Below are 22,865 nucleotides of genomic sequence, written 5' to 3' on the forward strand. Positions count from 1 at the left end.
CGCCCCTTTATCGGACGCTTGTATATCAATCTCATAAACATCATTTTCTTCAAAATCTATTAGGCCACTCACAACAATGTCACCAGTAGTCGAATCGATATTGAAAAGTTCTCGAAATTTACTGTTAACGTCATTACTGAATGCGTAAAAAACTTCTCCATTTGAACCATAGTCCAAGTCAGTTGCGTTTACTCGCATCACTGTTGTGCCAATCGGAGCATTTTCATCGAGAAAGGCAGAATAGACATCTTTGGTGAAAACTGGCGAGTTGTCATTAATATCCAAAACATCAACACTTATCTCCATAGTGCCTGTCTTGGGTGGCCGTCCTCCGTCATTGGCAGTTATGATTAACCTGTGGTTTGGAATGGATTCCCTGTCTAGTTGCTTTTGTAAAATTAAAAACGGGATTTTACCATTGGCACCGCGATCTTTCACCTCAACTCGAAAGTGCTCGCTCTGGCTGAGTTTATACTGCTGCACAGAATTAGTGCCTCCATCAGGGTCTTGAGCGGGTTGTAGTTGAAATCGGGCTCCAGGTAAGGCGGACTCGGAAATTTCTAACTTTTTCACCGGTTCAAGGAAATTTGGAATATGATCGTTAATATCCAATACCTCCACTGCAACGTAATGTATTTCAAGAGGGTTTTCTAGGGCCATCTTAAGGTTGATCAAACACACGCTGCTTCGATCGCAAACCTCCTCTCTGTCAATTTTCCCATTCACGTACAATACACCATCCTTCTGATTTATCCGGAAAAGCGATTCACCCGAGCTTACGATACGGAATCCTCGCTCCCTTAAAATTCGTGGATCAATCCCTAAATCCTTTGCAATGTTTCCCACCACGGCTCCATCCTTCTGTTCCTCCGAAATAGAATACCTTATCTGGGCAAAGCACCCTTTCCTAAACAATATTACGGCGATGCTTAACAGCCACCATCGTGGCTCCCTCAATGCCCAGCATCCTCTTTGTTCCATGTCCGATAAAGGCAAGTAACGTGCACCCACGCTGTCACAGTAAAACTAGAAACATTCGATGTATATCCATTAGACAGTACTTGTAGAATAAATCTCAAAAGTGAACAGAAACAAATCCGTTGTGTGGAGCGATTTTTGCACGGCCGATGACAGATGCAGTCGGAAGCATCTATTCAGTGTGACCACATGAATAGGCGGGACCAAAGCGCTGCAACCAATGCCACTCAGTTACGTGTTGTTTTAGTTTTACACTGACACCATGCGATTAGAGAGAACATTGCACTTCTGTAATATACTACAATATATATATATAGAGAGAAATATATAGATGTACTATATGTCAATCAATAATAAAACGGCTCACCAACTAATAAAAAAAAAACACCACACTTCTAGGTAAGGTCAAGGAACAACTCAGCACTCAGCATTCAGCACCAGGGGAATGGACAGCGACTTTTGTGGAGTGGACTATCCTTTCAAAAGCTTTAATATATCAAACATCTGTATGAATGTGCATCAAACAAAAGACCACCTGAAAATGCGAATGCCAACATGTCAGCAAGAATCAAATTATGCATAGAAACAATGTCAAATGACTTATAACTAGCTGGCATTCTGCAAATGCTTAAGCCCCACACCTATTATTTGTGTCCCCATAATATGCTTTTATGAACACATTTTGAGTTTTTTTTTTTTTTTACCTCATATGTCGCATTGCAAAATATTGTAAGGCACTACTTCTTACCTCCTCAGAGGCTGTTCTCCTTCGATCTGGAATGACGAGTGTATTTCCATTGCTTCCTGGAACTATTGTAGAACCAATACTCATTCTGGGCCCAACTAGCATGTATCTTTTGTCCCCGGATCTGTACTGGATGCTGTGGCACAATGTCCCATCATAGTTCGTATCTTGCATGTATTTGGAGGAGGAGTCATTTGGTTTGGAGCACTGCATGGCAACCAGCACAGATATGCTGATGAGAAAGAGCACCGAGACGGATCCCAAAGTAATAATTAAATAAAATGTCACATTGGACTCCCCGTCATTAGTGGCTGTGCTTTTTACATCAGAAGAGGCAAAGGCCTCTTTTGGTTCCACCACAGTGATCTTCACGATTGCTGTTGCCGAAAGCGAAACGTTACCATTGTCTTTGACTAATATGACTAATTTATGTTCAGCTTCGTCAGTTTCCGTGAAAGATCGTAGAGTCCTTATCTGTCCTGTATAACGGTCCAAACCAAAGAGAGTGTGGTCGGTAATTTCTTGGAGTGAAAATAGTAACCAGCCGTTGTATCCTACATCAGCATCATAGGCCCTCACTTTAGCTGCCAAATGGCCAGCGTTCACATTGCGCGAAATTTCCTCTACTGCTTCAGCAGAACCATTGGCACTGATTGGAGACATAATTATTGGAATGTTGTCATTCTGATCCAATATGAAGACAGTCACTGTGACGTTACTGCTAAGCGACGGAGTTCCAGAGTCTGTTGCTATAACTTGAAATTGAAACATTTTCATCGTTTCAAAGTCGAAACTTTTGAGGGCGAAAACATTTCCGTTTTCGGAATTTATGTTGAGAAAAGATGTATATTTATTGTCCTCGCCACAATCTCTGCAAATTTGATAGGTAACTATGGCATTTTCATTCATGTCCCGATCAAATGCAGACACTGAAAACACCGACTCTCCAGGAACATTGTTCTCAGTCACGTAAAAAGTGTATGGAGTGTGCTCAAATCGTGGAACATTATCATTCACGTCTGATATTAATACAGTTAAGATTTTTTCAGATGACAGCGAGGGCTTTCCTGCGTCTTTTGCAACAATTGTAATGTCGTACTTGTCTGTGGTCTCTCTATCTAGAGGGGAATTTGTAATTAAAGAGTATGTGTTATCTTCTAGGGACTGCATTAGTTTAAAAGGGATGTTATCGGGTAAAGAACAAGACACTTTACCATTAAGCCCAGAATCCATGTCATTTACACTGATCAATGCTACAGTTGTCCCTGGCCTGGAGTCCTCAGGGATTGCATTTGAGAATGATGTTATTTCCATCTCTGGCGTGTTGTCATTTACATCAACAATTTTTATAGTTACACTTGTATCTGTCGTTAAAGGAGCGGCTCCCTTATCTGAAGCTTGTATATCAATCTCATAGCTATCCCTCACCTCAAAGTCTATCGTTCCTTTAACAAAAATTTCACCTGTATTTGGGTCTATTTCGAATAGTTTAAGTAACCTCTTGTTTACGTTCTCTCCTATGGAGTAAATGACCTCGCCGTTTGAACCCTCATCTAAATCGGTGGCATTTACTTGTATAACTGTTGTGCCGATTGGAGCGTTTTCATTTAATCTGGCAGAGTACACATCTTTTGTGAAAACAGGCGTATTGTCATTAATATCCAGCACATCCACATACAGTTTAATTGATCCAGACTTAGGAGGTCGCCCTCCGTCAAATGCAGTGAGTAACAAGTGTTGGTTTTTTGACATTTCTCTGTCTAATGGTTTTTGTAGAATTAAAATGGGTATTTTACCGTCTTCACCACGATCTTTGACCTCAAGACGGAAATGATCGTTGTTACTGAGTTTGTACATCTGTACTGAATTCATGCTACTATCCGGGTCGTGCGCAGCCTGAAGCTGATATCGTGCACCTGCCCGCGCCGATTCATATATATCCAACCGTGTTTCGTTTCTGGTAAAGCTGGGTGCATGATCGTTAACATCAATCACCTCTACCGCTACGTGATGAATCTCGAGTGGATTCTCCAAAACAGTTTTGAGGCTGATCAAACACAAATTATTTTGCTCGCAGACCACTTCTCTGTCTATTTTCCCATTCACATACAGTATGCCATCGTCTTGATTTACCCGGAAAATGGATTCGCTTGAACTGGACACAATACGAAATCCTCGCTCCTTCAATGTTCGTTGATCGATACCCAGATCTTTGGCAATATTTCCCACAGCAGTTCCTTCTTTCTGTTCTTCCGAAACTGAGTACCGTACCTGCGCAAAACACCCTTTCCGAACCAACAGCATGGCCAGGAAAAACAGCCAGTACCTTATACTCCTCCATGAGACACGTCGACTTGAATCCATTACGTCCCACATTATTTATAACAAGCGTTGTCACAACTCGAATGAACGTCCACACATATTGTTAACCCGTTAATGGTTAACTACACTGCCTCAATGACTGAAAAGCAAGCGATACCGACACACTTCTCTCACCGGAGAACTGAGACCAAACACAAAGGAAACGTCTGAAAGGGCGGATTTGGGAAGCTGTGATGTATTTGCCCCCAAGGAAACACCATTTGTTTTGTTCACAGTGACACCACGCGAGTATTCTATGCATGGCAGTTTGAAGTAGACATGTTTGCATTTAGGAACTAAATGCATATCACTAAGTAATACACAGGGAAAACATTCACACGACCCCAAACACATTTATTGTGAGCACCGTCAATGTGGCTACACCCAGCATTTTCAGCACCCGACAGTCCCAGACCGCATCCAGACGTACCAATTGAGCACTATGGCTTTTTCCAACGATTTTCACTTCCAACGCTTTCCATGTTTAAAATTGAAAATGTATGGTTATTTTTTTTTTAAAACTTGTCTTACCTGACAAATAGTCTGTCGATTTGGAGCACTGCATTACAACCAAGATGACGAAACAGAACAGAAACTGATCCCAAAGTTATTATTAAATAAAATGTGACATTGTTTTCGTTGGTGTCCGGCAGGGCATTATTGATATGAGATGCAGAAAAGGCCTCTTTGGCCTCCACGGTGTTAATAATAATTGTAGCCGTTGCAGAAATGGAAATGTTCCCATTGTCTTTCACAAATATGACCAGTTTATGTTTAGGCTCTTCTGTCTCTGTGAGTGACCTTATGGTTCTAATCTATCCAGTGTAACAGTCCAAACCAAAGAGCGAGTGGTCGCTGACTTCTTGAATAGAAAATAGTAACCAACCGTTGTATCTAACATCAGCGTCATACGCCCTCACTTTGGTCACCAAATGACCAGCGTTTACATTGCGCGCAACGTCTTCCACGCCTTCAGCTGAGCCATTAGTACTGACTGGTGACAGAATGACAGGAGCATTGTCATTTTGATCCAGAATGAATACATGTACTGTCACATTACTAGTTAGGGGCGGCTTTCCAGCGTCTGTAGCTAGCACGTTGAATTGAAAGGTCTTGATTGTTTCAAAATCAAAACTTTTAAGTGCGTAAACATCTCCATTCTCAGAGTTAATGTTTAGGTAGGACACCACTGATTGGTCAGCACCTTCACCTTTTGAAATGCTATAAGCTAGTTGGGCATTTTCATGTTGGTCTAAATCTGACGCACTGATGGAGAATAGTAGAGCACCAGGTGTGTTATTTTCCATCAAATAAATCCCCCCCCCCCCCCCCAATAATCATTGTTAACACAAATAAATAATTTTATATAATATACTAATATTAGATAAAAGCACCACAACACAAGCGGTGCTAATTATAAACGTAAAACAATGTGTTTTGTAAGTGTTGAAAAGTGGTTTGGTTCACATGCTGTTTCCAACGAGTGGGGCAGCTCCGTGTTTCAGTCAATCAGCCCAATACACGGTCAAATTGTGAGGAAACCACCCTCACTAGTAAATCATCAAGTAAAAGCCAGTAAATAATTTATCACACCACTTGTTCAACAAGCACAGGCGGTCCAAAAGCTCAACTTGAGCTTGTTAACAATCATTAGCTAGTGGCTTAACCAGCGTGCTGATTAAAAAGAGGCTGATTTTGGACAAAGCACACACACTCCTCTTTTTCCTCCTCTCTCCCCTGTCACTGCCGCTATGCTACAGGATATGTAAAGAGGTTGACAGACATTGGATCTCATTCTCAACATGTTACAAAGTTCCCGGGACAATTCTGGCATTCATGAAAGTTTTCTCATCTGGTATTGTTCTTAACTTTGAACAGAATTTAAGAACGCTAAATAGCAGTAGTAAATCGGCCAGATTGGAGTGCGCCCATGTTCCTAAGGGCTGAATTTGTGAGAAATCGTTGGTGATTCCGTTCACATCAATTCTACGACCTACTCGGATTTAAATAATTATGATAATAATAAATACGAGAATATTTGTATCATAAACAATTACGTTTCACATTTAAAGTCACGATTCTACGAGGCATCGTGATGTCCTAACATAAATAAAAGCACTACATGAACACTGCAAATGGCATTGAATAAATAAATAAGCACTAAATTCAAGCCCGTGGATATAGTAATGGTGGAATAGAATGGAAAAGACATTAATTTACATGCAGCTGATTTCCTCCTTGAAGAGCCTTAATTTGCCTTTGAACTTTTTAGATTATTTGTCTGTGAGTAGATATTTTGTGTAAGTACATTTAATGCCGTTTAGAGAATTTAAAAATGACGTCGTAAATGTTATAAGAGCATTCGGTATTTAGCAGCTAAGTTATGCTAGCTCTCGTGGTATAGTGCTACCTTTATGCCACATTATTTCACGTGAAATGTATGTGTCTCTTTATTTCTGTCTGTTCCAGACAGTTTTACAAAATCAAACGTCCTGTATGAATAATTGCATGCTGATAACTTCAGTAAACTCAAACAAAACAAGACTTGTGGATTCACTTGAAATTCATCATCTTTATTCTGCAAAGAAAAGTGTTATCTAGCTGTCTAGTCCTGCAAGGTAGCAAACGCAGTGAGAGGACAGCATAGAGAGAGAGAGAGGGCGAAAGGGCCAGACAGCCATTTTTGTGTGTCCCCCCCAGGAATTACTCTCTGAAATTTTACCATGTATTGGTACAACGAAATGGGATCTCCGCCCCTGCCAGCGACACCAAGTGATATAATAACGCAGTATGTCATGCTCAAGCTGCAAGGGAACACTAAATAAGCAAGCATTATAGAAGTTTCCCCTGTCAGTTTTGGTGTTATACCAGCACGTCTTTCCTAAAATCACTTGTACCACTTCACTTGTACCATTTATATTTCTTTTCAAATGTTCACCCAACATCTTCTAATACACCAAACAGATTTTCTCCACTGACTTGAGTTAAGCACAAATTCAGGTGTGCATTGACTGCAACGTGTAAAAACAAAGTCCAACAACTCACCTCTAGAGTAGACATCCGGTGGCAGGTTGCAGATTTTAAGGTGTTCATATTGCTTCCTGGAACGACAGCTGAACTCACGCTCATCCTGGGACCAACTAGCATGTAGCGTTTGTCACCCGATCTGTATTGAATACTGTGGCACAGCGTCCCGTCATAATTTGCCTCTTGTAAATACTTTGAGGAGTAGTCAGTAGGTTTTGAGCACTGCATGATGGTCAGCACGACGATACTGATTAGAAAAAGCACAGACACTGACCCCAGTGTAATAATCAAATAAAATGTAACGTTACTTTCCTCATCGTCGCTTGTTGTGTGAAGATCGGACGCAGCAATCGCCTCTCTGGGCTCCACAACATTAACAATAATAGTTGCTGTTGCAGATAATGAAACATTGCCATTGTCCTTGACAAGTATAATTAATTTTTGCCGAGCTTCGTCCGTTTCTGTGAAGGCACGGAGAGTTCTTATCTGTCCAGTATAACGGTCCAACCCAAATAGAGTATGATCAGTAACTTCTTGTAAGGAAAACAACAGCCAGCCATTATATCCAATGTCGGCATCATAGGCCCTCACCTTACACACTAAATACCCAGCGTTCACGTTGCGTGGAATCTCTTCAACACCTTCAGCGGAACCGTTTGAATTGATTGGAAACAGAATCACTGGTGCATTATCATTTTGATCCAGAATGAACACACTGACTGTGACATTGCTACTGAGCGAGGGTGTTCCGGAGTCAGTGGCGACTACACTGAAGTTGAATGTTTTAATGACTTCGAAGTCAAAACTCTTGAGTGCCTGAATGACTCCGTTATCAGGATTAATGTTGAGAAAAGTTGTGATACTATTGTGATCCCCTTCATCTCGAATAACGTGATAGAAGATCATTGCATTTTCATTTAAATCTTTATCATGTGCACTTAAAGAGAATATAGAAGCACCAGGCGCATTATTTTCCATCATATACAAATCAATGGGGTTTTGGAAGAATTCTGGTCTGTTGTCATTGACATCTGCTATTTCTACGCTTATGGTTTTGATTGCGGACAGAGGAGGCTGACCAAAGTCACTTGCTGTAATTGATACATCATAATGAGAAACTACCTCTCTGTCCAAACGTCCTTTTGTTACTAAGGAATACATATTGTCCTGAAATGACGGTTTTAATTCAAAAGGAGCATTTTCTGACAGATTACACAGCACTTTGCCGTTGATGCCAGAGTCCATATCTGTAACACTGATAAGCGAAACAACTGTCCCTGGTTTTGAGTTCTCGAGAACTAAATTGGACAGCGAGGTGACTTCTATTTCGGGTGAATTGTCATTAACGTCTAAAACTCGTATTATCACCCCACATTCAACTGTCAGTGGGGGCTGACCTCTATCGGAAGCATGTACGTCCAATTTAAATACATCAGTGTCTTCAAAGTCAACCTTTCCTTTAACACGGATTTCACCAGTGGTGCTGTCCAATTCGAAAACATTGTAGACCTTCACATTTAAATTCCTCCCTAGGGCATATTCTACAGCACCATTGGAACCTTCATCTAAATCAGTTGCATTTACTTGAACTACAACTGTTCCAACTGGTGAATTCTCTAGCAATGAAACTGTGTATGTTTCATGGCTAAACACAGGCCGATTATCATTTGAGTCAAGCACGTTAACAGTAATGTTAAGAGTGCCTGTCTTTGGCGGATTGCCTCCATCAATCGCAGTTAAAACCAGTTTGTGCATTATTCTGTCTTCCCTGTCCAGCGCTTTTCGCAACACAAGAAATGGCACTTTGTCCTCATGTCTCTCACGAACGTCAATTTCAAAATGCTCATCATGACTTAGCTTGTAATGACGCACGGAATGAATTCCCACATCGGGGTCACGCGCTGACTGAACCTGGAATCGCGTCCCCAGGAGGGTCTGTTCAGCTATTTCAAAATGTTGCTCTGTATGAGGGAAATAGGGGGAATGGTCATTTATGTCTGTAATTTCTACTCTCACATAATGAATTTCCAGAGGGTCCTCGACAACTATTTTAAGATTCACAAAACACGCTCCATTACCGTCACACAGCTCCTCACGGTCGATTTTCTCACGAACATATAACACTCCTGTGCTATGGTCTATAAGAAAAAGCGAGTCCTTAGATCCAGAAACGATACGAAGTCGCCTGTCCGGCAAAGTGCGGACGTCAAGACCCAAATCCTTTGCAGTATTTCCAACTGTGTATCCCTCTTTCACCTCTTCCGGAATAGTGTACCTTATCTGTGCCGACATCGGTCTCACAAAACAAAGCAACAAAGAAACGTATATTGCAGTCCACCAATACTCCGACCGGGGTCTTTGTCCACCGCCCCACATTGTAGAATCAGGCATTTAACCCTTATAATGCATAAACAGAACGCCAGTCCATAAAAAAAAAAGAGTTCAAACAGCGTTCTCTACCCCAAATATTCTGTATGCGTTGCAAGCGTATTCAGCCAGCAAGAAACATTAGCAATAACAATAAAAAGGGAGTAACGTAGGGTTGGGCTTAAGATTCAGTATGTTCTACTGACACCCACCGGGCAATGACAGATAATGACAATTCTTACGGAACATCTAGTTCGAAAATACAGTACACCAGCCTGCTAATTTTGTGTCGAAGAGAATAACATTTGCGGTCTCTCTCAAAAGACTGGCCGATGTTTACAAAGTCAGAAATGGTTTCAGAACCCTGGACAGCGACCACCGTCAGTGATAGCCTGTTTCTGCAGGTGTGTCGGCTAACGGCTCAGGATGTATCCACAAACTAACATTAGAGGCACAGTTAAGTGGGGAAATGCAGTATTACTTAACAGAAAGTATACGTAGGCATTAAACACTTCTTACCTCGACAGAGGCTCTCCTCCTCCGGTCTGGCACGACGAGAGTATTCCCATTGCTACCGGGAACTATTGTTGAACCAATACTCATTCTGGGTCCAACCAGCATGTAACGTTTGTCTCCAGATCTATACTGGATGCTGTGGCATAGTGTCCCGTCATAATTTGTCTCTTGTAGATATTTTGATGAGTCTGTTGGTTTTGAGCACTGCATCACAATCAGTACAATGATACTGATCATGAAAAGGCTTGACACTGAACCCAGAGTAATTATCAAATAAAATGTGACATTGGTTTCGTCCTCATTTGTCACTGTGTTTTTAGGATTGGAAGCAGCAAAAGCCTCCTTTGGTTCCACTACATGTACGATAACTGTTGCTGTTGCAGAAAGTGACGTGTTTCCGTTGTCCTTGATGAGAATAATAATTTTATGCTGAGCTTCATCTGTTTCCGTAAATGATCGAAGTGTTCTGACTTGTCCAGTGTAGCGATCCAAACCAAAGAGAGTGTGATCAGTAACTTCTTGAATAGAGAAGAGTAACCAGCCGTTGTAACCGATATCAGCATCATAGGCCCTCACCTTGCTGACTAAATGCCCAGGGTTTACATTACGCGGAATCTCCTCTACACACTCAACGGAACCATTGTTATTAATTGGATAGAGGATAACTGGAGTATTGTCATTTTGATCCAAAATGTACACATTAACTGTAACGTTGCTACTAAGTGGCGGGGTTCCTGAGTCCGTGGCCACTACATGGAACTGGAAAGTTTTCATAGTTTCAAAGTCAAAGCTTTTAAGCGCGTAGATATTCCCATTATCAGAATTAACATTAAGGAAGGCGGACATATCATTTTGTAAACCGTCGCCTCTTACCAGGTTATACGTGATTGCTGCGTTTTCGTTCAAGTCTTTATCAGTTGCGCTCACGGACAGTATACTTGTACCAGGGGCATTGTTCTCCATTATATACAGTTCAAGAGGATTTTGTGGAAATTTTGGCGCGTTATCGTTTACATCTGATATCTGCACTTTCAATACCTTGGATGTTGACAGAGGGGGGTGACCTAAGTCTGACGCTGTAATTGTGATGTCATAAAATGACGTTACCTCTCTGTCCAAGAGTGCCTTTGTTACAAGAGAATACATATTATCCTGAATGGAAGGTTTCAGCTCGAAATGCACGTTTTCTGATAGACTAACTGTTATTTTACCATTGGGACCAGAATCTTTATCTGCAACACTGATTAAGGCTATGACAGTCCCTGGTTTAGAGTCTTCTGGAACTAAGTTCAGCAATGAGGTAACTTCAATTTCTGGCTCATTATCATTTACGTCTTGTATCTTTATGATGACTCTGCTTTCTGCTGCCAAAGGAGGCTGTCCTTTATCGGTGGCCTGTACGTCAAGTTTAAAAACTTCTGTATCTTCAAAGTCTACCTCTCCCTTCACTGATATTTCACCTGTCATTTTATCCAGTTGAAATATATCATAAACTTTACGTTTCAGTGTTTTCCCAAGCGCGTATTCAATATCACCGTTTAAGCCCTCATCCAAGTCGGTAGCATTAACTTTAACGACTATTGTCCCAATTGCAGTATTTTCTTGTATGGTGACCGAATATGTGGCTTGACTAAAAATTGGACGGTTATCATTCGTGTCCAACACAGTAATACTGATATTCATACTTCCGGATTTAGGTGGATTTCCACCGTCTACTGCTGTCAGAATTAGTCGGTGTTCTTTCTTACTCTCTCGGTCTAACGGCTTTTTCAACACTAAAAAGGGAATTTTGTCTTCGTCGTTCTTCCTGAAATCTATTTCAAAACTGTCATCTCGACTTAATTTGTAGGCACGTACAGAATACATTCCCGTGTCAGGGTCTCTTGCTGCATGCATTTGCAAGCGAGTTCCGAGGGCAGTCTGCTCTCCCATCTCAAAATGTTGCTCCCGCTCAGGGAAGCTAGGCGAGTTATCATTTATATCCGTAATTTCAACAGCAACATAATGTATCTCCAGGGGGTTTTCCACAACTATTTTTAGATTAATCAAACAGGCAACGTTGTCCTCACACAGCTCCTCTCGGTCGATGTTACTACTGGCAGACAAGACGCCATTATTCTGATTTACCTGAAACAGCGAGTCCTTAGATCCAGAAACGATACGAAATCGTCTCTCTTTCAGTGTACTGACATCAAGACCCAGATCCTTAGCAAGGTTTCCAACAGTGAATTCCTCCTTCAACCCTTCTTGAATAGAATACCTTATCTGTGCCGACACATGTTCAAAGCAAAACAGTAACGAAAAAACCCGAATAATCCACCAGTACACCGATCTGCGCCTTTGTTCTTTGCCTCCCATCACGAATGTTGCAGGCTACCTATATCAGATGCCTTCAATTAGCACTGATACTTCCAAAAATATGTGTTGAATACCCGACACATCCTCGTTAAATACTATGTGAACTCATGGCAAAATACTTCACGTCTGTCCTTAGTCAAACGGACTGCGCATCTCCTATGCCTTTGTCCGTGAGCAGCTCCACGTAGCTGAGGAGGCAGAGCAAAACGTTGACCCTTTTTCTTGTGCAACACTGACACCACTTGGTGTACAGCAACAAATAGCAAATGTCTGCAAACTCAGAGTATGTACTAAAATGTAAACATGATACTGCACCCTTTGGACTTTTGACGCTAAAATACATTGAACATGTATCCAAACATCCTCCCCAATTGTCAAAACTTCATGTAACAGAACTTCAAGTAAACTCACCTAATGCATTTCAAACATAGCCTTAAGTTTAACGTGAAATGTTATTCATATTAAGATGCAGTGTGTTTTTGTGTGTTTTTGTTAGGTTGTCGTGCAATTGTATCCCCATCGCACGTTCGTAGTATACATTTATTATTTTGATATCTCTTACCTCTCCGGAAGTAGTTCTTCTGCGATCAGGTACGACAAGAGTATTTCCATTACTTCCGGGGACAATAGTGGACCCGATGCTCATTCTGGGCCCAACTAACATGTACCGTTTATCTCCAGATCTGTATTGGATGCTGTGGCACAACGTCCCATCATAATTTGGATCTTGTAAATATTTGGATGAATAGTCTGTTGATTTAGAGCACTGCATAGCGATGAGCACTATGATACTGACAATAAAGAGCACTGACACCGAGCCCAAGGTGATAATCAAATAAAATGTAACGTTACTTTCATCTTCACTGTTAACTGTGCTTTTGACATCAGATGCTGCAAAGGCTTCTTTTGGCTCAACAACTGTAATGGTCACTGTTGCAGATGCCGAAAGAGAAACATTTCCATTGTCTTTGACCACTATGGTCAGCTTATGTGCAGCCTCGTCTGTCTCTGTAAATGGCCGAAGAGTCCTTATCTGTCCCGTGTAACGGTCCAGCCCAAAGAGTGTGTGGTCAGTAATTTCGTGAAGTGAATACAGTAGCCAGCCATTGTATCCTACGTCTGCGTCAAAGGCTCTCACTTTCGTGACCAGATGTCCTGCGTTGACATTGCGGGGAATCTCTTCAACACCTTCTGCGGAGCCATTGGCACTAACAGGAGACAGTATGACTGGTGTATTGTCGTTTTGATCAAGAATATACACCTTCACTGTAACGTTACTGCTAAGAGGAGGACTTCCCGAATCTTTTGCAAGAATCTGAAACTGAAAAGTTTTTACCTTTTCAAAGTCAAAGCTTTTCAACGCATGGATATGTCCGTTATCTGCGTTAATATTTAGAAAAGAGGACATGTCATTCTGTGTTTCATCATTTCTTACAATCTGATATGTAATGTCAGCGTTCTCATCCAAGTCTCTGTCAGATGCCGTAACGGAAAATATAGAGGCGCCAGGGGCATTATTTTCCTCCAGGTAAAGCTCTAAAGGATTCTGGGGAAATTGTGGACCGTTATCGTTGACATCTGATATCTCTATTTTCAAGGTTTTGAAGGTAGACAAGGGAGGTTGACCGAAGTCAATTGCAGTTATTGCTATTTCATAGTGCGATGTCACTTCCCTATCTAAATGGCCTTTAGTCACCAAAGAGTACATATTATTTTTAAACGATGGCTTTAGTTCAAATGGTACATTGTGTGGCAGAGAACACGTCACTTTCCCGTTGTCGCCAGAGTCTTTATCTGTCACACTTATGAGCGAGATAACAGTTCCCGGTTTGGAGTTCTCAGCAACGATGTTAGAAACCGAAGTAACTTCGATATCTGGAGTGTTGTCATTTACGTCAATAATCTTTATCATGAGACCGGATTCCACTGTCAAAGGTGGCTGTCCTTTATCTGATGCCTCCACGTCTAATTTATATATCTGAGTATTCTCATAGTCCACTTTTCCTTTAACTCGTATTTCACCTGTAATGCTATCTAGCTGAAACACTTCATACACCTTAGGATTTAAATTTCTGCCCAGTGCATACTCAATGTCACCATTTGAACCTTCATCTAAATCTGTCGCCTTTATTTTGATCACAACTGTTCCGACAGGAACATTTTCTTTTAGGTCAACAGCATATGTCTCCTGGCTGAATACAGGCCGGTTATCATTTGAATCAAGGACCGTTACTGTAATATTTAGTGTTCCTGATTTTGGAGGATTTCCCCCATCTATCGCTGTCAGCACAAGACTGTGTGTACTTTGCGTCTCCCTGTCAAGGGCTTTTTTCAAAACAATGAAAGGTATTTTTTCTTCATGTCTCTCCCTTGTCTCAATGTCAAATTGGTCATTCTGGTTAAGTTTATAAAAGCGAACAGAATTAATTCCCAAATCTGGATCCTGTGCGCCTTGAACTTGGAAACGTGTCCCCGCAATGGTATGTTCCGCTATGTCAAAATGCTGTTCAGTCTCTCTGAATTTTGGAGAGTGGTCGTTTACGTCCGTGATCTCCACGTCTACATAATGAATTTCCAGCGGGTTCTCGACAACAATCTTTAAATTTGTCAAACAGGCGCCGCTTTCATCACACAGTTCCTCTCTGTCGATATTTCTATGAACGTATAAAACACCATTGTTCTGATTTACCTCGAAAAGAGGCTCCTCTGATCCGGAAACGATACGAAACCGCCTTTCCACCAAAGAACCAGTATCAAGACCCAAATCCTTAGCAATATTTCCAACTACAGATCCCCTTTTCACCCCCTCCGGAACAGTATATCGTATCTGGGCAGAAACTGGTCTCCCGATGCACAGCAACAAAGCGAAGCACACAGCAAGCTCCAAGCAATTCCATTTGCGTGTTTTCCAGTTTACCATCCTGAATGAGAAATTTGAAACGGCACCAGTCTGAAAAATGCTGCGTCTTAAATAGCTAACGTACATGTCATTTTAGGAAGTGTTTAGTCCTTTTTCATCGAGTAAACATTATCGAAGACCGGCTCCCATGCTACAGTGTCTGTCCATCCAGGAAGAACATTCATGTCTGGTGGAACAAAACACACCCGCAAACCAGAAAGAGGGGCAGGACTTTCCCATCTACCATTTGCTTGGGTAACACTGACATCATGTGGTTTACGAAATTGCTACAAAATGTACTATTGGACGAATAAGATAAATCGTGTCCCATGCATATTTGTTTCGAGACACGGAGTCAGTGCAAACAAACGAGTACATGCAGAAGTCAAACAAACATACAATAGATTGTAAAACACTTGAGACAAATGAAGGATTCCAACTAGATCACTCTGTTCCAACAACATTTTCCGTGGAGGTACACATTTAATGCAAAAAGTTGTTATATAGATCTCCCCTTAAGGGGCATCAAAGTAAATAGCCATCCATTTCTGGGGATGATGAACGAATTACAGGAAACACAACAAGGCAATTGCAAAGGAAGGCAACTTTCAGCACAATGGACAATTCCTACTCAGGATGTGTCCACTAATGAAGAACACTGACAGGTTTCACTGAAAAAAAAAACGTGAAAGTGTACAAAACATGTATAGACTCCAAGCACCTCTTACCTCGACAGAGGCTCTCCTCCTTCGGTCTGGCACGACGAGAGTATTCCCATTGCTGCCTGGAACTATAGTAGACCCGATGCTCATTCTGGGTCCAACTAGCATGTACCGTTTGTCTCCAGACCTATACTGGATGCTGTGGCATAGTGTCCCGTCATAATTTGTCTCTTGTAGATATTTTGATGAGTCTGTTGTTTTTGAGCACTGCATCACAATCAGTACAATGATACTGATTATAAATAGGCCCGAAACTGAACTCAGAGTAATTATCAAATAAAATGTGACATTGGTTTCGTCCTCATTTGTCACTGTGTTTTTAGGATTGGAAGCAGCAAAAGCCTCCTTTGGTTCCACTACATGTACGATAACTGTTGCTGTTGCAGAAAGTGACGTGTTTCCGTTGTCCTTGATGAGAATAATAATTTTATGCTGAGCTTCATCTGTTTCCGTAAATGATCGAAGTGTTCTGACTTGTCCAGTGTAGCGATCCAAACCAAAGAGAGTGTGATCAGTAACTTCTTGAATAGAGAAGAGTAACCAGCCGTTGTAACCGATATCAGCATCATAGGCCCTCACCTTGCTGACTAAATGGCCAGGGTTCACATTACGCGGAATCTCCTCTACACACTCGGCGGAACCATTGTTATTAATTGGATAGAGGATAACTGGAGTATTGTCATTTTGATCCAAAATATACACATTGACTGTAACGTTGCTACTAAGTGGCGGGGTTCCTGAGTCCGTGGCCACTACATGGAATTGGAAAGTTTTCATATTTTCAAAGTCAAAGCTTTTAAGCGCGTAGATATGTCCATTATCAGAATTAACATTAAGGAAGGCGGACATATCATTTTGTAAACCGTCGCCTCTTATAAGGTTATACGTGATGGCAGCGTTTTCGTTCAAGTCTTTGTCAGTTGCGCTCACGGACAGTATACTTGTACCAGGGGCATTGTTCTCCATTAGATACAGTTCAAGAGGATTTTGTGGAAATTTTGGCGCGTTATCGTTTACATCTGATATCTGCACTTTCAATAACTTGGATGTTGACAGAGAGGGCTGACCCAAGTCTGACGCTGTAATTGTGATGTCATAAAATGACGTTACCTCTCTGTTCAAGAGTGCCTTTGTTACAAGAGAATACATATTATCCTGAATGGAAGGTTTCAGTTCGAAACACACGTTTTCTGATAGACTAACTGTTATTTTACCATTGGGACCAGAATCTTTATCTGCAACACTGATTAAGGCTATGACAGTCCCTGGTTTAGAGTCTTCCGGAACTAAGTTCAGCAATGAGGTAACTTCAATTTCTGGCTCATTATCATTTACGTCTTGTATCTTTATGATGACTCTGCTTTCTGCTGCCAAAGGAGGCTGCCCTTTATCGGTGGCCTGTACGTCAAGTTTAAAAACCTCTGTATCTTCAAAGTCTACCTGTCCCTTCACGGATATTTCCCCTGTCATTTTATCCAGTTGAAATATATCATAAACTTTACGTTTCAGTGTTTTCCCAAGCGCATATTCAATATCACCGTTTAAGCCCTCATCCAAGTCGGTAGCATTAACTTTAACGACTATTGTCCCAATTGCAGTATTTTCTTGTATGGTGACCGAATATGTTTCTTGACTAAATATTGGACGGTTATCATTCGTGTCCAACACAGTAATACTGATATTCATACTTCCGGATTTAGGTGGATTTCCACCGTCTACTGCTGTCAAAATGAGTCGGTGTTCTTTCTTACTCTCTCGGTCTAATGGCTTTTTCAACACTAAAAAGGGAATTTTGTCTTCGTCGTTCTTCCTAAAATCTATTTCAAAACTGTCATCTCGACTTAATTTGTAGGCACGTACAGAATACGTTGTCGTGTCCGGATCTCTCGCCGCATGCATTTGGAAGCGCGTTCCTAGGGCTGTATGCTCCCACATCTCAAAATGTTGTTCCTTTTCAGGGAAGCTAGGGGAGTTGTCGTTTATATCCGTAATTTCAACAGCAACATAATGTATCTCAAGAGGGTTTTCGACAACCATTTTTAAATGAATTAAACAGTTGACGTTGTCCTCACACAGCTCCTCTCGGTCGATGTTACTACTGACAGACAAGACGCCATTATTCTGATTTACCTGAAACAGAGCGTCCTTAGATCCAGAAACAATACGGAATCGCCTATCCATCAAAGTACCAGCATCAAGACCCAAATCATTTGCAACGTTTCCAATGGTGAATCCTTCCTTCACCCCTTCTGGTACGGAGTATCTAATCTGTGCCGACACATGTCCAAAGTAAAGCACTAAAGAAAAAACACGAATAATCCACCAGTGCTCCGATCTGCGCCTTTGTTCTCTGCCCTCCATCACGAATATTATAGCCAACCCGTCTCAGAAGTCGTCAGCTAATACCATTTATAGTTCCTAAAACGTGTGCATAAGATCCGGCACATTTTTCTTAGCAACGGACGTGCATCTTTGGACAACACCGTCTGACGATCTGTGCATATCGTTGTCTTTGTGTTCGACAGATCAGCCCCACGTAGCTGAAAAGTCGACCATATACTCGACCATTTTCTTGTGTAATACTGACACCACTCGGTGTTCAGTAAAAATGGCAAATATCTGCCACTTAAAAGAATATACACTCAAAACCTTAAACGATGCATATAACAATATATCATAATATAATATGTATTTGTATATAATGTATATTTGTGTATAATATATAAATACATATACATAGGGCCTAGGCCTACTATTTTACAACAATAAAGTTAAATTAGTTTCAGATGCCACCACAATACTATTAGCATGTATCCAAACACCCTACCCAAGAACGTAATGTGTGAAACTTGAGGCAAAGGCAATTCAAAGGCCGTACAATTCAGTCTGAATATGTAATTGTCAGAATGTCGAGATGTATTATTGTGTGTTACATTTTGTCACTGTATTAGTGCTCGCCACTGCTCTTTAGCATTCATAATATAGATTGATCCCGTTTGGATCATCTTACCTCTCCAGAAGTTCTCCTTCGATCTGGTACGACAAGAGTATTTCCATTACTTCCAGGGACAATAGTGGACCCGATGCTCATTCTGGGCCCAACTAACATGTAACGTTTATCTCCAGATCTGTATTGGATGCTGTGGCACAATGTTCCATCATAATTTGGATCTTGTAAATATTTGGATGAATAGTCTGTTGATTTAGAGCACTGCATAGCGATGAGCACTATGATACTGACAATAAAGAGCACTGACACCGAGCCCAAGGTGATAATCAAATAAAATGTAACGTTATTGTCATCTTCGTTGTTTACTGTGCTTTTGACATCAGATGCTGCAAAGGCTTCTTTTGGCTCAACAACTGTAATGGTCACTGTTGCTGTGGCTGAAAATGAAACATTGCCATTGTCTTTGACCACTACGGTCAGTTTATGTTCAGCCTCGTCTGTCTCTGTAAATGACCGAAGAGTCCTTATCTGTCCCGTGTAACGATCCAGGCCAAAAAGAGTGTGGTCAGTAACCGTGTGCAATGAAAACAGTAGCCATCCATTGTACCCTACGTCTGCGTCAAAGGCTCTCACTTTCGTGACCAGATGTCCTGCGTTGACATTGCGAGGAATCTCTTCAACACCTTCTGCGGAGCCATTGGTACTAACAGGAGACAGTATGACTGGTGTATTGTCGTTTTGATCAAGAATATACACCTTCACTGTAACGTTACTGCTTAGAGGAGGACTTCCAGAGTCTTTTGCAAGAATCTGAAATTGAAAGGTTTTTACTTTCTCGAAGTCAAAGCTTTTCAGCGCATGAATATGTCCGTTATCAGCGTTAATATTAAGAAAAGAAGCCATGTCAGTCTGCGTTTCCTCATTTCTTACAATGTGGTATGTGATGGCAGCGTTGTCATCCGAGTCTTTGTCAGATGCGGTAACAGAAAATATAGAGGCGCCAGGGGCATTATTTTCTTCCAAATAAAGTTCTAGAGGATTCTGTGGAAATTTTGGACTGTTGTCGTTGATGTCTGATATCTCTATTTTTAAACTTTTAAAGTTAGACAGGGGAGGTTCACCAAAGTCAGTTGCTTTTATTGTTATGTCATAATGTGACGTCTGTTCCCTGTCTAAATGTCCCTTAGTCACTAAAGAGTACATGTTATTTTTAAATGATGGCTTTAATTCAAACGGTATATTTTCTGGCAGAGTACACAAAACCCTTCCATTGTCGTCTGAGTCTTTGTCTGTCACACTGATTAGCGAAATAACCGTACCTGGTTTGGAATCTTCCGCCACGACTTTGGAAAGTGACGTCACATCAATATCTGGAGTGTTATCATTCACGTCGATTATTTTAATAATCAGGCCTGATTCTACTGTCAAAGGTGGTTGTCCTTTGTCTGAAGCTTTTACGTCAAGTTTGTATATCTCAGTGTCTTCAAAGTCAACTTTCCCTTTAACTCTTATTTCACCTGTTATGCTGTCTAACTGAAATACTTCATTCACCTTACCTTTTAAAGTTCTGCCGAGTGAATACTCAATATCACCATTTGAACCCTCATCTAAATCTGTCGCCTTTATTTTTATCACAACTGTTCCGACAGGAACATTTTCTTTTAGGTCAACAGCATATGTCTCCTGACTGAATACAGGGCGGTTATCATTTGAATCAAGGACCGTGATGGTGATATTTAGGGTTCCTGATTTCGGAGGGATTCCTCCATCTATCGCAGTTAGCACAAGCCTGTGTGTAATTTGGGTCTCCCTGTCAAGGGCTTTCTTCAAAACAATGAAGGGAATTTTTTCTTCGAGTCGCTCCCTTGTCTCAATGTCAAACTGATCATTTTGATTAATTTTATAAAGACGAACAGAATTCGCTCCCACATCTGGATCATGTGCACCTTCGACTTGAAAACGTGTCCCCACAATGGTGTGTTCCGCTATATCAAAATGTTGTTCTTTCTCTTGAAACATGGGAAAGTGATCATTAACGTCAGTGACCTCCACGTCTACATAATGAATTTCTAGCGGGTCCTCGACAACAATCTTTAAATTTGTCAAACAGACGCCACTTGCATCACACAGTTCCTCTCTGTCAATATTTTTATGAACGTATAAAACGCCATTGTTCTGATTTACCTCAAAAAGAGGCTCCTCTGATCCGGAAACAATACGAAACCGCCTTTCCACCAAAGTACCTGTATCAAGACCCAAATCCTTAGCAATATTTCCAACAACAGATCCTTTTTTCACCTCCTCCGGAACAGTATATCGTATCTGGGCAGAAACTGGTATCCCGCTGCACAGCAACAAAGCGAAGCACACTGCAAGCTCCAAGCAATTCCATTTGCGCGTTTTCCAGTTTCCCATCCTGAACGAGAAATTTGAATCGGCGCCAGTCTGAAAAATGCTGCGTCTTAAATATCTAACGTACATGTCATTTTAAGAAATGGTTAGTGCTTTTTCATCGACTAAACATCACCGAAGCTACGCTCTCATGCCACATATAGCCTGCTCGGAAGAACATTTATGTCTAGTGGAACCAAAAGGGGTACGCCGGAAAAGGGGCAGGACTTCAGCCTTCTACCTTTTGCTTGGGTAACACTGACATCATGTGGTTTACGAAATTGCTACAAAAAGCCAGAATGTTGTTTTTATAGTCAAATGTTTTACTATTGGACGGAACAGATGAATTGTCTCAGTTTAGTTGTTGTGTTCAATATATAGTCGTTTCGAGCCATGCGTGGAAAACAAATCAGTATATGCAGAGATCAAACGAGCATAGAATAGGCTATATACACACATTAAGTGCTGAGTTCTAGTTAAATTGAGGATATAACTATGAGTGTTCCAACAGTGTTGCGTCATCTTTAATGTTTTCCATGGAGGTACACATTCAAGGCAAAGAACTATGTTTGTATGTGTGCAACAAGTTTCCCTTCAAGGGGCATCAAAGTATATAGTCATGCATCTATCTCTCTAACTACGGATGCTTAACGAATTAACAGCAAACATTACAAACAAGAGGAAGGCAACTTTCCGCACAATGGACAGTTCTGTATCTCCGTTGTTCTGAATGCCTAGTTACGCTGAAATATGGCCACAAACTATACAAAATCCATCTGCACAATCAACTTTTGTCTGTGCATTAAAAGAAACACATACTTTTTCCTTGGTAAACCTGGTAAGATAAAAACTGACTCCACCCTTTCTCTGTTGGTTTACAATCTTATTGTATGGTTATGTGATGACGAAGTACACCATAGTTCTATGCAAACTTGTATTAGATGTTCCATTCTATTTCATGTGAAATGCGTCCGATTACGTCTTCACACTTATTATTAATGTTGTTCCACATTAACGGATATCATGTCATACCATGTGTTGCCATGCGTAAAAGGTATACAAACACAATGAATATTTACTGCTTCAAGCCAGCGAGCAGAGTAAATCAACCTTAGTCAAGTCCATACTAAAACATATTTGTCATTGGTATAAAGACGTTTAGAGTACATTTATACGGGACACTCTTACCTCTCCAGAAGCTGTCCTCCTGCGATCAGGAATAACTAGAGTATTCCCATTGCTGCCAGGAACGATAGTGGAACCAATACTCATCCTTGGCCCAACCAACATGTATCGCTTGTCTCCAGACCTGTACTGAATGCTGTGACACAATGTCCCGTCATAGTTTGTCTCTTGCAAATATTTAGAAGTATAGTCGGCAGATTTTGAGCATCGCATTGCGATCAACACAATGATGCTGACCAGAAATAGACTTGAAACTGATCCCAAGGCAATAAATAAATAAAATGTGATGTTGCTGTCCTCGTCATTGTTTACGGAACTTCTAACATCAGATGCTGCAAAAGCCTCCTTGGGCTCGACAAGGTTGAC

General features: G+C 41.1%; 3 protein-coding genes across 3 annotated transcripts; all 3 read right to left on the reverse strand.

Moving 5' to 3' along the window:
* Positions 1 to 6,895: 6,895 nt before the first annotated feature.
* LOC105892703 (protocadherin beta-15-like) lies at positions 6,896 to 9,533 on the reverse strand. The gene has a single exon (XM_031587315.2). The coding sequence runs from the start codon at positions 9,500 to 9,502 to the stop codon at positions 7,019 to 7,021; it is 2,484 nt and encodes an 827-aa protein (XP_031443175.1). The 5' UTR covers positions 9,503 to 9,533; the 3' UTR covers positions 6,896 to 7,018.
* Positions 9,534 to 9,859: 326 nt separating this feature from the next.
* On the reverse strand, positions 9,860 to 12,354 carry LOC122133840 (protocadherin alpha-3-like). Its single transcript, XM_042710821.1, has one exon. The coding sequence runs from the start codon at positions 12,350 to 12,352 to the stop codon at positions 9,983 to 9,985; it is 2,370 nt and encodes a 789-aa protein (XP_042566755.1). The 5' UTR covers positions 12,353 to 12,354; the 3' UTR covers positions 9,860 to 9,982.
* A 427-nt stretch (positions 12,355 to 12,781) lies between these two features.
* On the reverse strand, positions 12,782 to 15,973 carry LOC105892701 (protocadherin beta-15-like). The gene has a single exon (XM_031587312.2). It carries the CDS (start codon positions 15,336 to 15,338, stop codon positions 12,792 to 12,794), a length of 2,547 nt encoding a protein of 848 aa, XP_031443172.1. The 5' UTR covers positions 15,339 to 15,973; the 3' UTR covers positions 12,782 to 12,791.
* Positions 15,974 to 22,865: the final 6,892 nt, after the last annotated feature.

Source organism: Clupea harengus, chromosome 20 (genome assembly GCF_900700415.2).
Source record: "Clupea harengus chromosome 20, Ch_v2.0.2, whole genome shotgun sequence".
NCBI classification, from domain to species: domain Eukaryota; kingdom Metazoa; phylum Chordata; class Actinopteri; order Clupeiformes; family Clupeidae; genus Clupea; species Clupea harengus.